Source organism: Capricornis sumatraensis, chromosome 7, assembly GCF_032405125.1.
Source record: "Capricornis sumatraensis isolate serow.1 chromosome 7, serow.2, whole genome shotgun sequence".
Lineage (NCBI taxonomy): Eukaryota > Metazoa > Chordata > Mammalia > Artiodactyla > Bovidae > Capricornis > Capricornis sumatraensis.
In genome coordinates this window covers 60,887,858-60,900,706 of record NC_091075.1, presented here as the reverse complement: position 1 = coordinate 60,900,706, position 12,849 = coordinate 60,887,858, and the positions used below count along the sequence as shown (strand labels likewise).

At 37.6% G+C, this 12,849-nt stretch overlaps 1 protein-coding gene across 3 annotated transcripts in view; it reads left to right on the top strand.

Annotated features, from left to right (window-relative positions):
• The window catches only part of RFC1 (replication factor C subunit 1), a 72,608-nt gene that overhangs the window by 40,134 nt on the left and 19,625 nt on the right, over positions 1-12,849 (top strand). The window contains exons 5-10 of one of the 3 annotated variants that reach the window (XM_068974892.1): positions 407-639; positions 1,547-1,624; positions 5,188-5,265; positions 6,376-6,472; positions 7,811-8,082; positions 10,977-11,084. In XM_068974892.1, the coding sequence (XP_068830993.1) occupies positions 407-639; positions 1,547-1,624; positions 5,188-5,265; positions 6,376-6,472; positions 7,811-8,082; positions 10,977-11,084 (866 nt within the window). Of the gene's footprint in view, positions 1-406; positions 640-1,546; positions 1,625-5,187; positions 5,266-6,375; positions 6,473-7,807; positions 8,083-10,976; positions 11,085-12,849 lie in introns of those variants that run through there. The other 2 variants (XM_068974894.1, XM_068974893.1) reach the window with 2 other exon arrangements.

Sequence of the window (12,849 nt, the reverse complement as noted above, 5' to 3'; positions counted from 1 at the left end):
TTTATCTGTTTCCTCTTCTAGGCGCCAAGCTCTATAGGGGCAGGAATTTTGTCTTTTTTAAAAAATTTATTTATTTTTAACTGAAGGATAATTGCGTGGAATTTTGTCTGTCTTATTGACTCCTGTATCAGTGCCTTGCACATAATGGACACTCAGTAAATATTTGTTGGCTATGTGAATAAATGTACATGTTTATGTACTCTGGGTAGTCAGTGGGGGATATGGTGTATTACAGACATAGCACTGGTAAATGTGAGGGTAACTGTTAAATTTAGGAGAGAGGAAGAAAAAAAGTCATTAGCATCCCATAGCATGTATATATTTTTTAGAAAGTTGGTGGAAATGGTTGTCTTTGTAGTTAGAATTGATGTTTTATCAAACCACATTTGGTTATGTTTTGTTTAAGATGAAGATGATGACTTTGTGTGTAAGAAGACAGCCTCTAAATCAAAAGAAAATGGAGGATCTACAAATAGTTATCTTGGAGCATCAAACATGAAAAAGAATGAGGAAAACACTAAGACCAAGAATAAGCCTTTGTCACCAATAAAACTTACCCCCACATCAGTGCTTGATTATTTTGGAACTGGAAGCATCCAAAGATCAGATAAGAAGATGGTGGCAAGCAGAAGAAAAGAGGTGAGTGTTCTCCATGCAGGCAAGAACGTTCAGGATTTGTCCCTGTTCACTGTTGTTAATAAGAGGTGACATGTGAATTTTATAAATAGATCAACATTTTATTGATGAAGATACTTTTCCTATGGGTAAAATGTGTGGATGCTGTTTTGGAGCATGAAGAAATTGGCCTATCGCACATTGAAGCTTCTAATATTTGAAAGTGGGAAAAGATCATTTAAATCATGAGACTAAATTGTAATTCTTCGTGTTTAAATACTCAGAATGTAAACTATTTTTACTGTTAACCTCAGCTAGACAAAACTGGACAGTATAATTGTTCCCAAGTGAGGTCATGAATACATAACTTAGAATAGAGCCCACCCATTCTGTACATTTGACCTTTCAGGCTGATGGTTGGATTTATTTTTTTTGGACACTTAGGAAACAGAAATACAGATAAACAAAGTAGTTCCCTGCGTGGAAACCTGGCACATGGAGTGTGTGTGTGTTGATTTCATTAGTGCCTCCATAAGATGATGTAATTTCTCTCACTGTTGGTTTGCCATTGTTCTGGGCTATTTCTGAAGTCAAGACAGATAAGATTTTGGGGATATTTCTTATGAATATTTCAATAGAATACGTGAGAATCATCTGTCTGTAGGATATTTGCTCATTAGGAAATTGAATGTGATCATGGAGTAGATGTGAACATAATTTTTTGGCTGATGCTGCATTGAGACTGTATTTATCTCTCATTGGTGTATTGGGTTAGCCAAAAAGTTCGTTTGGGTTTTTCCATACGGTTTTACAGAAAACCCAAACAAACTTGTTGGCCAACCCAGTATTTATTCATCTACGTTTAAGAAAAAGCACCGTACTTTGAACTTAAGGTTTATGCTGTTCTTGCTTGATTTTCTTTGAAATGTAGCCTTCACAAAATGCAGATGATTCCAGATTAAATGATGAAGCCATCGCCAAGCAATTACAACTTGATGAAGATGCAGAGGTATTGGCATTTTCATTAGATAATCGTAATCATTGGAGTTGTCACTTATTATTTAGTCTCCTCAGGCAGACAATTATTTTGAATTGAGCCTCATTCTGAGTTATATGTAAAATAAGTTAAGATCTAAAGATCTATGAAAACCTAAGTTTATATAAAAGATAAATGATGAGAGCAGAGGATAATTGTTTAAAGATTTATTATTAGATTTCTTTGAATAGAAGCTTCCTTTAGTATAATTAAAATAATTTAACTTGGTCATATATCTCTTTTCACTATGGACCATCTCATCTACTTCTGTGGCCTTATGTAGTATGCATGTGTTAGTGATCCCTAAATCTACCTTCATTCAGAGTACTGTTTGTAGTAAACCCGTTCCACTCATTTAATAAGTGTTTACTGAGCACTTACTGTGGCACACTTCTAGGTGTTAAGGCTACTGCAGTTAAAAAAAAAATAATGTCAGGTCATTATAAATGCTATGAGGACAAGTAAAGGGGTAGCTGCTTTGGGGGCAATCAATGGGGTTATTTAAATAAGAGGTTAGGCAACCCCTCTGAGGGGGTGACATTGGAGCATAAAATTAAGTGGTAAGCTTCCCTCCACTTGGAGGAAGATTTCCTCTAAACAGAGAGAAAAGCAGGTGCAAGCCTCCTGAGGTAGAAATATTAGAACTTGGTGACTTTGAAAGAAAGTGCAGCAAATATTGTTAAGTCATGACTGGTCTTTGGTACCTACCAGAAGGACTTGGGATGGAAAGGAGTCTGGATTTTAGTCTCTGTGAGATGAGAAACCATTGGAGTACTGAATAGAGAAATGACATGACTTGATGGATCTTAAAATTATTCTGGCTGTTATGAAGGTAATAAACCATGATGGGGCAAAATCAGATCAGTTTGGAAACTGTTAGAGTGGGGTGGGGGGCAAGAGACAGTGTTGGCTTGTACCAGGGTGGTGGTAATGGAAGAGGTGGTGAGAAGTGGTCACAATCTGTATGTGCTTTTTGAAGATATAACCTTGAAGTTGTTGCTGATAGATTGAATGTAAGGTATGAGAGAAAGAGAAGATTCAAAGATAACTCCATGTTTTTTTGGCTTGAGCAACTAGGTGAATGGTGTTGTCATTTATTAAGACTGAACAGTGGTACAGGGAAGTCAAGAAATCTGTTTTGCTCAGAAATGCCTAATAGGCTTCCAAATGGAGATGCAGAGTGGGTAGTTGGTAGAGGAATCTGGAGCTCAGGGGAGAGGTCTAAGCTGAAGATTCTTATTTGGGATCAGTAGCATTTGAATGGTATTAAGACCAGTGTAACTAGATGAGATCACGGAGAGGATGTAAACAGGAAAGAAGTGTCAGAATTGAGCTCTGGGGCACTGTTAACAATGAGAGGTCAGGAAGAGGAGGAGGATCAAGCGGAGGAGATTTACCGAAGTGGCTAGGGAAGTGGAGCAATCAGGAAAGCGTGGTATTTTATGGAAGCCAAGTGAAGAAGGTTATTTCAGGGACAAGTGTTCATCTCTGTCAGAGGCTCCAGACCTTGGTGCCTGTTTGAACCCTCTTCCTATTTATTAGCTTAAATGTCGCTTTCTTATACTCCCTAAACTATGTTAGAAATCCCTTCTGTGTACTTTGCTGAACCCCCTGTATCTGCTGTTAACATTTAAGTGTCTTCTTAAATTGCTATTTAACTGTCTTCCTGTATGTCGACTTTAAACTCTGCCTACCAGGGGTGTTTATGTCACAGCTGTCATACATTAGTGCCCGTTTTAGCGCTTGGCAAGGAAGAGGCTCTTGATAACAGTTGTTATGGGAGAACAGTATTCCAGTCTTCTGCAGCGTATGTTGCTGTTCACGTTTTATTGATTTGGCAGTTTATAGTTTGTGTTTTCAAAATCTTTTTCCATCTTACTGTCTATACTGAATTTTATAAACTGCATACAGGTATCCATGTGACTCAGGGTAGCACACATGGCCTAGGTAAAACTGTGGGGTGAGTTTTAGGGACCTGACTTCTTATCTGTCCCAAATACTGAAGTCTTACCCTATCCTTTCCAAACCAGGTGTGGCGCTTTGTATCACAATCCTCTATGTTCCCATTTCTGTCACATTCTTTCAGAATCTTGTTTGGGTAATTTATTAGTCTGTGAAGGACTTTCAGGGTGTTAATGACTGACTGATGCTGTCCTTCTTAATTATCCCTCTAAGAGCTTCTATTTTCCTCCCCTCCCCTTCACTTTCACCTTTTTGTTTATTCATTTAGTGAATGTGTGCCCAGAATCTAACTTGCAAGTCAGTATGTTAAACACTATCTGCTATGATAAATATTGTATTAAAATAGAAGACTTTTGATCACATAATACCATAATTACCAATAATGAATTTCTAATGGAAGTATTTAAATTTCTTCTAAAACAACTAGAATCCTGTTTACTAGAAGAGTACTACTACATAGTATGAAATTTTAGAAAAATGATGTAGAGTTCAACCAGAAATCCTTGCAGGACCACTGGAAGTTTAGAGTTTGGAGGAACTTTATATGATAAAGTTTGTTTTTGTTTATTTTTTTAGAAATTAGATGTGTAGTTCAGTTATGGTAAAGAAATGCTAGGCAACAGAGAGCATACTGATGTGCACCTGTCTGGCTTGCTTATAGTTCTGTGTAGCTTGAGTTAATTCATTTTATAAACAAGAGGAGGCTTGGTTACCGAGTTCTTACCAGGTTTATACCAGTTTGCAAATCTTTTCTTTTGGATTGGTTTTGAGGTCCTTTCCTTTGTTTAAATAAGGTATTGTATTAGGCCATTTTATCAGGGAGTATAAATTTATAATGAGAAATATAATCTGTTTCTATACATTCTCTTCTAGAAGAGTTCCATTTAACTGAAAGTAAAAATAGTAATATTTGGAAATAACAGTGAGGTAACTAGAATGACTGTGTGTTATATTAGCATGTTAGGAAAACTTCTGGTATAATGACTTACATTTTCAGAAGTTAAAACAGAGAAATTACTACTGTGTTGTATACCTTAAACTAGTATAAAATTGTTAAGTCTGCTATACTTCAATTAAAAAAGAACAGATACATTTGAGTTGGTAATTGAAAATAGAAGTTTGATGATATTGGTGATAGTTGCATTGTATGTATCTTACTGTCATGTGCAAAGAAACTATATAATTTTCTTGGTTTATTCAGTTTTTTGTGCCCCCCACCCAGGCTATTGCTTTTTGTGTTAGGATAATGATTCTTTTCTGAGCCCTTCTTAGAGTTTAGAATAAATAGAAATGAGAGATCTGTAAGTATTGCATTGGGACCATTAAGAGAAAGCTAAAGACTTGGATCTTTATGCTCAGATCCATCTATCTTGCCTGCAAAATTAGCAGTATATGTTCTGCAATCTAATTTGACTTAGCAAAGCAAACCTGTGACACTTCTAAGTGAAAAAATGTCATAGTTACTTTCTAGAAAATGTTTTTCCAGTTTCTTTTAAGTATCACGAACCAAACATTTTAAAGCTTTTTATTTATGAAAAGAAAAAAAAGCAACTCACTGTGTTGACACTTTACAGCTGGAGAGACAACTGCATGAAGATGAAGAGTTTGCTAGAACGTTAGCCATGTTGGATGAAGAACCCAAGACCAAAAAGGTGGTGTTTTACTGGGCTGTTTGCACTCTGAATATACAATACAGATCAGTGTTGGAGATACAACCATGAATAACTCTTCTAGAGAGATGCTTAAAATTATTTCAGTTAATGAAAATGCTTTTGGGGAAGCTCATTGAGAAACTTATTCTTCCTAAAGGAAGATTAATAGGACCAAAGCTAATCAGAACCCTTCTTCACAAAAAAACAAATTGTAACTTTGACTTACTGTCTGTCCCAAAGAGGTTCTTATGTACTTGTTCAGAGAATAACACTGATAAATAAAGATTCCAATGGAATCTAAAGTTTAATAACTATAATATGAATTACTGTCTTTTTAAAAGCATAATTTGTTGTTTGTAGCTAGCTAACTTTAAGATCTGTATAGGACAGTCTCAAATAGTGAGTATTTTGGGGAATCTCTGAAAGCATCAAGATTTTTTTCCTTAAGCACTTGATCTCCAAAAAATTAGCCTTATTTCTATTGAATCACGCTCTGTTAATATTGTCAGTATCAATCTGACTGTTTAAAGAGATTTTACAGCGGGCAGATGTAAGGCAGTATAGGGAATGGTGAAGACTTTGTCATTAGAAAAGCCTTATTATTTCATCTAAAGACATTCAAATTGAAAGTACTGCATCATACACCCCAGTTGTGACTTTCTGCAAAATGGAGTTTTGAAGAGCAGTGGAGAGAATGGACATTTTTTTCCCTTTTGAGAAAGTACTCTGTTTTTCTTTTGAGCTTTAGATTGTTGTTAGTCTTTTGGGTTAGATTTTAGTTTTTAACTGCATGATGCTAATAGTTTGAGAATTGAGATGAAAGCAGCAGAAACAAGGCTTTCATTTTCAGAGTCACAAGTGGGGAACAACTGGGGTAGTTTTTTTTAGGTCTGTTTTTATACGCTTTCATCTGTTTCCTCATCTGTAAAATTGAAAGTAATTAAACATGTTTCATCTGCCCCAGAAATTTTATGTAAGAATGAATGAAAATTTATTGCATTGTTTTGCTACTTTGGAAGATGACCCTTAATCTTTGGTTGATTTTAACAACATACTTTGTGGTAAAAGTTTTCCTGTTGTCGCATTTGACACTTTTTTACATTTTCTTAGGCTGAAAAGGCTGCAGAAGAAAGAGAGACGTTTTCATCTGTGCAAGTCAATTTACATAAAGCAGAGAAACCTAAATATCCTCATAAAGGTAAAACTAGCAGAACAAAGTAAGCTGGAACATTTATCTTTATAGAAGAAACTTCATGTAACCTTTTGTTTAAACATTTGTTCAATAATTGCCTGGTATTCTTTTTTAAAAATTAATTTATTTATTTTAATTGGAGGATAATTACTTTACAATATTGTGATGGTTTTGCTATACATCAGTAGAAATTGTCCTTAGGTATACATGTGTCTCCTCCATCCTGAACCACCCCCCAACCTCCCTCTCCACCCCATCCCTCTAGGTTGTCACAGAGCAGCTGTGTGACAGGTGCCTGTCACATGGTGATGGGTTTGGGTGCCCTGCTTCATATATCAAACTTGCACTGGTTATCTGTTTTACATACGGTAATGTATGTTTCAGTGCTATTCTCTCAAATCATCCCACCCTTGCCTTCTCTCACTGAGTCCAAAAGTCTCTTCTTTACATCTGTGTTGCCTTTGCTGCCTTGTACATAGGATCATTGGTACCATCTTCTAGATTGTATACAGTTAATATACAGTGTTTGTCTTTCTCTCTCTGACTTCCTTCACTCTGTAAGTAATTGCCTGGTGTTCTTAGGTTGACATTATTTCATAGTACTGGAGCATGTTCTACTTAGATGCTTGGCAAACCGTGTGGATGTTAGCCAGTACAGAATGCCTGTCTGCTCTGTAATTGTTGTTTGGGTTCATGTTAATTTCCAAGTGTAGCGCAAGTGTGTGGACTTCAATACATGAAGACAAAAGGCTCGATGTTTCAAGCTCGTGTAGTTGAATCGTCATCGCCCAGGTCATCTGAAGCTCTTCTGCTAGTTGTAGGTTTTAGTTTTTTTTAAGTGGTCCTGATATCTAACCATGTGCTAGTGGTTAGATGCTAATAGATGGCCTTAATCTTACAAGTATTAATGTATCTGTTCATATAATTTTAGTCTTGAAACCCCAGGATTCTTTCAGACTTTATTACAAACAGAATTCTTATGTGACAGGATATTCTAATTAGTAACTTTTCTCTGTGAATTTTGGATCATTGAAGTTTATCTGTGGAATAAAGTCCATGTTCTCAGATGTAGTTTACTATCTCATTTCAATTAATGAATAATTTATAGTTAAAAAGGCAGATCTCTTATTTTGAACTGGTTACACAAAGAAGTAATATACAAATATTTAATTTTTTAAAATAAATATTTTGTATAAACTTAACTAAAATTTTAATGTGAATGTTATGAAGTCACCATATGACATTATGTCCTACTAAGATTATTCTGTTGAAAATGAAAAAATAGTCTTGATATTGGGTATCATTTTGCAAAAACAACATTTATAATCCTTTCTTTCTTCCTCATAAAAGCAGAACAATTTTCAGATGAAAGAAAGAACTTCAGCCCTAAGAAGCAAACTAAGTTTGAAGGTTCAAGAGAATCCCAGCAACGTTCCAGGTCATCAGCTCATAAAACAGGAGAAACTTCTCCAAAAGCCAGTTCTAAGCTGGCACTTTTGAAAAAAAAAGAAGAGAGTTCTAATAAAGAAACAGAGTCTATGGCCTCAAAAAGAAAAGAAAATGTTATTGAGTTAAAAGAGACAAGAACTCCTAAGAAAATCAAAAGTTCTCCAGCTAAAAAAGAGGTAGACATTTTTGAAAAGGGTATCATTGCAGGGGCTGTGTGTTGATCTGGTTTGTTTTCAAGTTTTGTCTCTAACTTTATGAGGCATTATAGTATCTTAAAGATACTCTCTTATTTAAAGATGCTGTTGCAGAATATAGGTTATGTTAATAATATAGCTAAATAAGCCAGTATGTATTGAGGGTTAATGTGTATCAGACACTGTGCTCATACAGGTGATATGTCATGTAATCTTCACCACAAGAGATATTTACTTTTATTATTCAACTTTTGAAGATGATAAAACAGGCTGAAAGGGTTTAAGTAGCTTTCCCAAGATCATCTGGTGAGTACTTGGCAGAGTCATTTTTAACTCAGGTCCTCTAAGGCCAGTGAAAAGTAATGTAATATTGTGGCTCTGAACATGGACTCTGGAGCCAATTTTGGATCATAGTCCTACCACTGGGCAGATATGTGACCTCGGTCTGGTTACTTCGCCTCTCTCTGCTTTGGTTTCTTCATTTGTAGAATTGGGATAATAATGGTATGCAATGAGATAATGTGTGTAACCGCTTGGAACAGTGCCTGGTACATAGTACATGCTATATAAATTTTGGCTATTATTGTTATTAAAATAACTTGTTTGGATTTGTCCTAAATGTATGCCTTTTTGCTCTTGTTTAACAGTGTTGAGATACTGAAATCATTTTCAGAGGGATAAACAGTGAAGTAATGCAGAATGATTTTTAGAAGTTTTTTTGTTTTCATATATATTTGAGAATTTTTTCTTAATGTCTTCAGTTTGAAACCACCTTATTAGGATCATGAGAGAAGCCACTGTTCGTTCAAGCCTCTTTGGCACGTGGAGTTAAAAGCAGAATATTATCTATTTTAAGTGCTCATCACCATTATTTTTTAGTAAAAAACTGAAATGCTGATGATTTCTAGATGCTTTTGTTTTTGGTCAGTGCTAATAAATATGCTTAAGGGAACAATTAACTTTTTGGTCTTAGATTTTTCTTCACAAAATACTTAGCTGGAGAATGAATATTTTTCTTCAGACTCATTAAACATGTTCAGTTTACAGACGCTTGTCTATTTTTATTAAAGCAGAATAATTTTAAACTGATACTGTTGCTATTCACCTTATTTCTCAAAGTTGGAATAGAAATGACTCAAAGAACTTAAGTAGTTTTGAGAACATGAAAGTCTGTTTTATAAATTCAGTCTATCTCAGTCAAATAATTTTGACTTCACAAATGAATGTGCTTCAGATTTCTTTTATAATTTGTTTATAATTCAGTCATTTTTTCACAGAATTATTGTTATAAATGATTTTCCCATTTTGGCATGCATTGTACTTTCCCATGACACTGGTTAAAAATATGATTTCCTAGGGCATGTGGTCTGGGCAGGTATATTTCAACAAGCTTCTCAGATGAAATGGTTGCACACCACCATTTGAGAACCACTGATAAAAAGTAGGATTAGAGTCTAGGATTAGCCTATAGCCTATGGCACAATTAACTCAAAACCAAAGCAACTTATTTTCTTTTGTTGATTAAATCATTTGTTTGTATAAAAGTGGTATTTTGTCTACTCTCAGAGGACTTTGAGATGGCGTACAAGTTAAAAATAATGTAAAATTAGGAAGTAGAAAAAATGACAGAGATCATTCTTGTAGTGATGCTTAATTATCTAAGATGTTCTTCCCCCAAATATACACATGCTGGTTATACCACCTATCTCGCCTATCTCTGGATCAAAAACTTGGAGTGCATCCAGGGATTACAGTTAAAAAGATTTCCCCAGTATTTTCTGAGACACACCCATGGTCAGATCCCTTGAGAGAAACAGAATAGGGGACATTAGACCCAGAAGGTAGAGTGGTGGCATACAGAATGTGTCTGCTTTTTGGAGTATAGCTTACCCCTCAATTTGAGCCAGGTGTTTATATAAAGCCATTGATTCTCAGACTGTAGTGCTTATTTCCCCAGGAGTACAGTTCAGTTCAGTTCAGTCGCTCAGTCGTGTCCAACTCTTTGCGACCCCATGAACTGCAGCACACCAGGCCTCCCTGTCCATCACCAACTCCCAGAGTTCACCCAAACTCATGTCCATCGAGTCGGTGATGCCATGCAGCCATCTCATCCTCTGTCGTCCCCTTCTCCTCCTGCCCCCAATCCCTCCCAGCATCAGAGTCTTCTCCAATGAGTCAACTCTTTGCATGAGGTGGCCAAAGTATTGGAGTTTCAGCTTTAGCATCAGTCCTTCCAAAGAACACCTAGGACTGATCTCCTTTAGAATGGACTGGTTGGATCTCCTTGCCATCCGAGGGACTCTCAAGAGTCTTCTCCAACACCACAGTTGAAAAGCATCAATTCTTCGGTGCTCAGCTTTCTTCACAGTCCAACTTTCACATCCATACATGACCACAGGAAAAACCGTAGCTGTACAGGGGATAAGTTATTTTAAGGGTATTCAGAGCCATTGGCTAAAAATAGTATATTTTCTTCTGTGATCGTTTACTTGGGGAAAAATTGATTTTTCCACTGAAATATACATGATATATTATGGAATAGAATTTAAAATTCACGTGGGTTTTTGAAATAACATCTTTTTGTTTTGTGGCTTGGGGCTAGCAGCTTGGCTTGTACGCTCAGTCTACCCTGAGGTTTGTGCCTTTAGAGAGAGTTGAAGGGTTTAAGAAGGGCTAATGACAGGGCTGTTTGTAAGCCTGGCATGTGTAGGTTGGGGCGTACCTACGTGGTTGAAAATGTTAGTATCAGGATCAAGCACTGAAGTGACTTAGTGTTTATTTATTGATAGGTGTTTTTATTTATTTTTTGATAAGTATTTTTAATTTTGTAAGAATTTTGCATGACTTTATTCAGTTTTCTTTCTGTCTCCTCAAAGTCTATAAGTCCTGATGATGCTGAAAAGAGACGCACTAATTATCAAGCTTACCGAAGCTACTTAAATCGAGAAGGTCCCAAAGCTCTGGGCTCCAAAGAAATACCAAAGGTAAGAATACTGAGAGGATGTTTCAAGGCCTCTGGCCTATGGGTCCATGTATGTATTCACTATGACTGCATAGCAGAGAATTAATAATTAAAAATGAACAGGGCTTCCCTGGTGGCTCAGTGGTAAAGAATCTGCCTGCCAATGCAGGAGACACGGGTTTGACCCCTGGTCCAGGCAGATCCCGCGTGCCGTGGAATAGCTAAGCCCGTGTGCTGCAGCTACTGAGCCTATGCCCTAGAGCCCGAAACCGCAACTGCTGAGGCTGTGTGCTGCAGCTGCTGACGCCCGCTTGCCCTCGAGCCAGCACTGTGCAACAGGAGGAGTCACTGCAGTGAGAAGCCCTCACGCTGCAAGTAGAGAGTAGCCCCCGCTCACCACTAGAAAAAGCCCACACAGCAACAGACCCAGCACAGCCGAAAGTGAATAGATAAGAACAGGAAAACATGAGTCATCATCTTTACAGGTTAGGAAGTGGCATACGGCAGTCACAAGACTAATGCTTTTTGCCTTCATGGTACTTAATTATTATAATTGTGATATGTGCCATAAGGGAAAAAGCAGAGATTCTTTTAGGGAATCTGGTCCTTAAGTGGAGTTGTGGGTGGGGGAACAGTCTGACCAGATTTGCATTTCAGGCTGAGCACTCTTGGCTGCTAAATATAGAGTACAGTGGAAGGAGCGGGGAATAAATACAGGCAGATCAATTAGGAGAGATGGTGAGAAATGATAGAGACTTGTCTAGGGTAGTGGCAGTGACCAGGCTGAGAAGTGAAGTAGCTTCAATGAAAAAGGAAAATCTATAGGACGTGGTGGTAATTGGGAGTGGGAACCGAGAAAGAATGAGCATGTGGTGATTTCCTTGTTACTGGCCTGAGCATCTGTGGGTGGATACTGATGCCGCTGGAGGCAGAGCAGATTTGGGGAGATGACAATGAGTTCATTGTGACCATGCTGTGCTTTAGATGTATGCAAGGTAGCCACGTGGAAATATTCAGTGGACAGGAGGACTGGCGCTCAGAACAGAAGTCATGATGGGATGCAAAAGATTGGGCATTATTGGCATGTAGAAAATGTTTGAAGGACTTGATGTCACCTGGCAAACAAGGACAGAATGAAAAGAGACCTTGGACCTAGCTTCCTCGTGAAGTGGAGGAGGGTGAAACCCAAAAACAGACTGAGGAGCAGCAGCCACAGATACAGGAGAGAAACCTGGTTAAGGTGGTATCACAGTAGCAAACGGAGAAGAGAGTTTTAAAAAACATTGAGGAGGCTGAAAACTGTCCACTGCGTTTAGTGATGTGAATGACCCTTAGTGATCTTAGCAAAAGTTCTGATAGAATGATGGAGGCAGAACCTGGTGGAAGTGGGTTGAAGAGTGAGTGGGAGGAGATGGAATGGAGGCAGCATAAGTAGATGATGTTGGCTGTGAAGGCGAGAAGAGAGAGAGGACTTCTAGCTACAAACGGGAGGCGGCTTTCGGGGGAAAATGTGAGCGTCTTTAGGGTTTGTTGTTGTTCACTTGCTCAGTCACATCTGATTCTTTTGCGGCCCCGTAGGCTGTAGCCTGCCAGGCTCCTCTGTCCACGGGATTGCCCAGGCAAGAACACTGGAGCACTGTTGCTGTTGCCTACTCCAGGGGATCTTCCCAGACCAGGGATTGAACTGTCATCTCTGTAATTGGCAGGCAGGTTCTTTACCACTGAGTCAGATGCTTAAAGCATGTTTGTTTGTTTGTTTTTTTTGATGATAAAGGGAGAGATTGAAG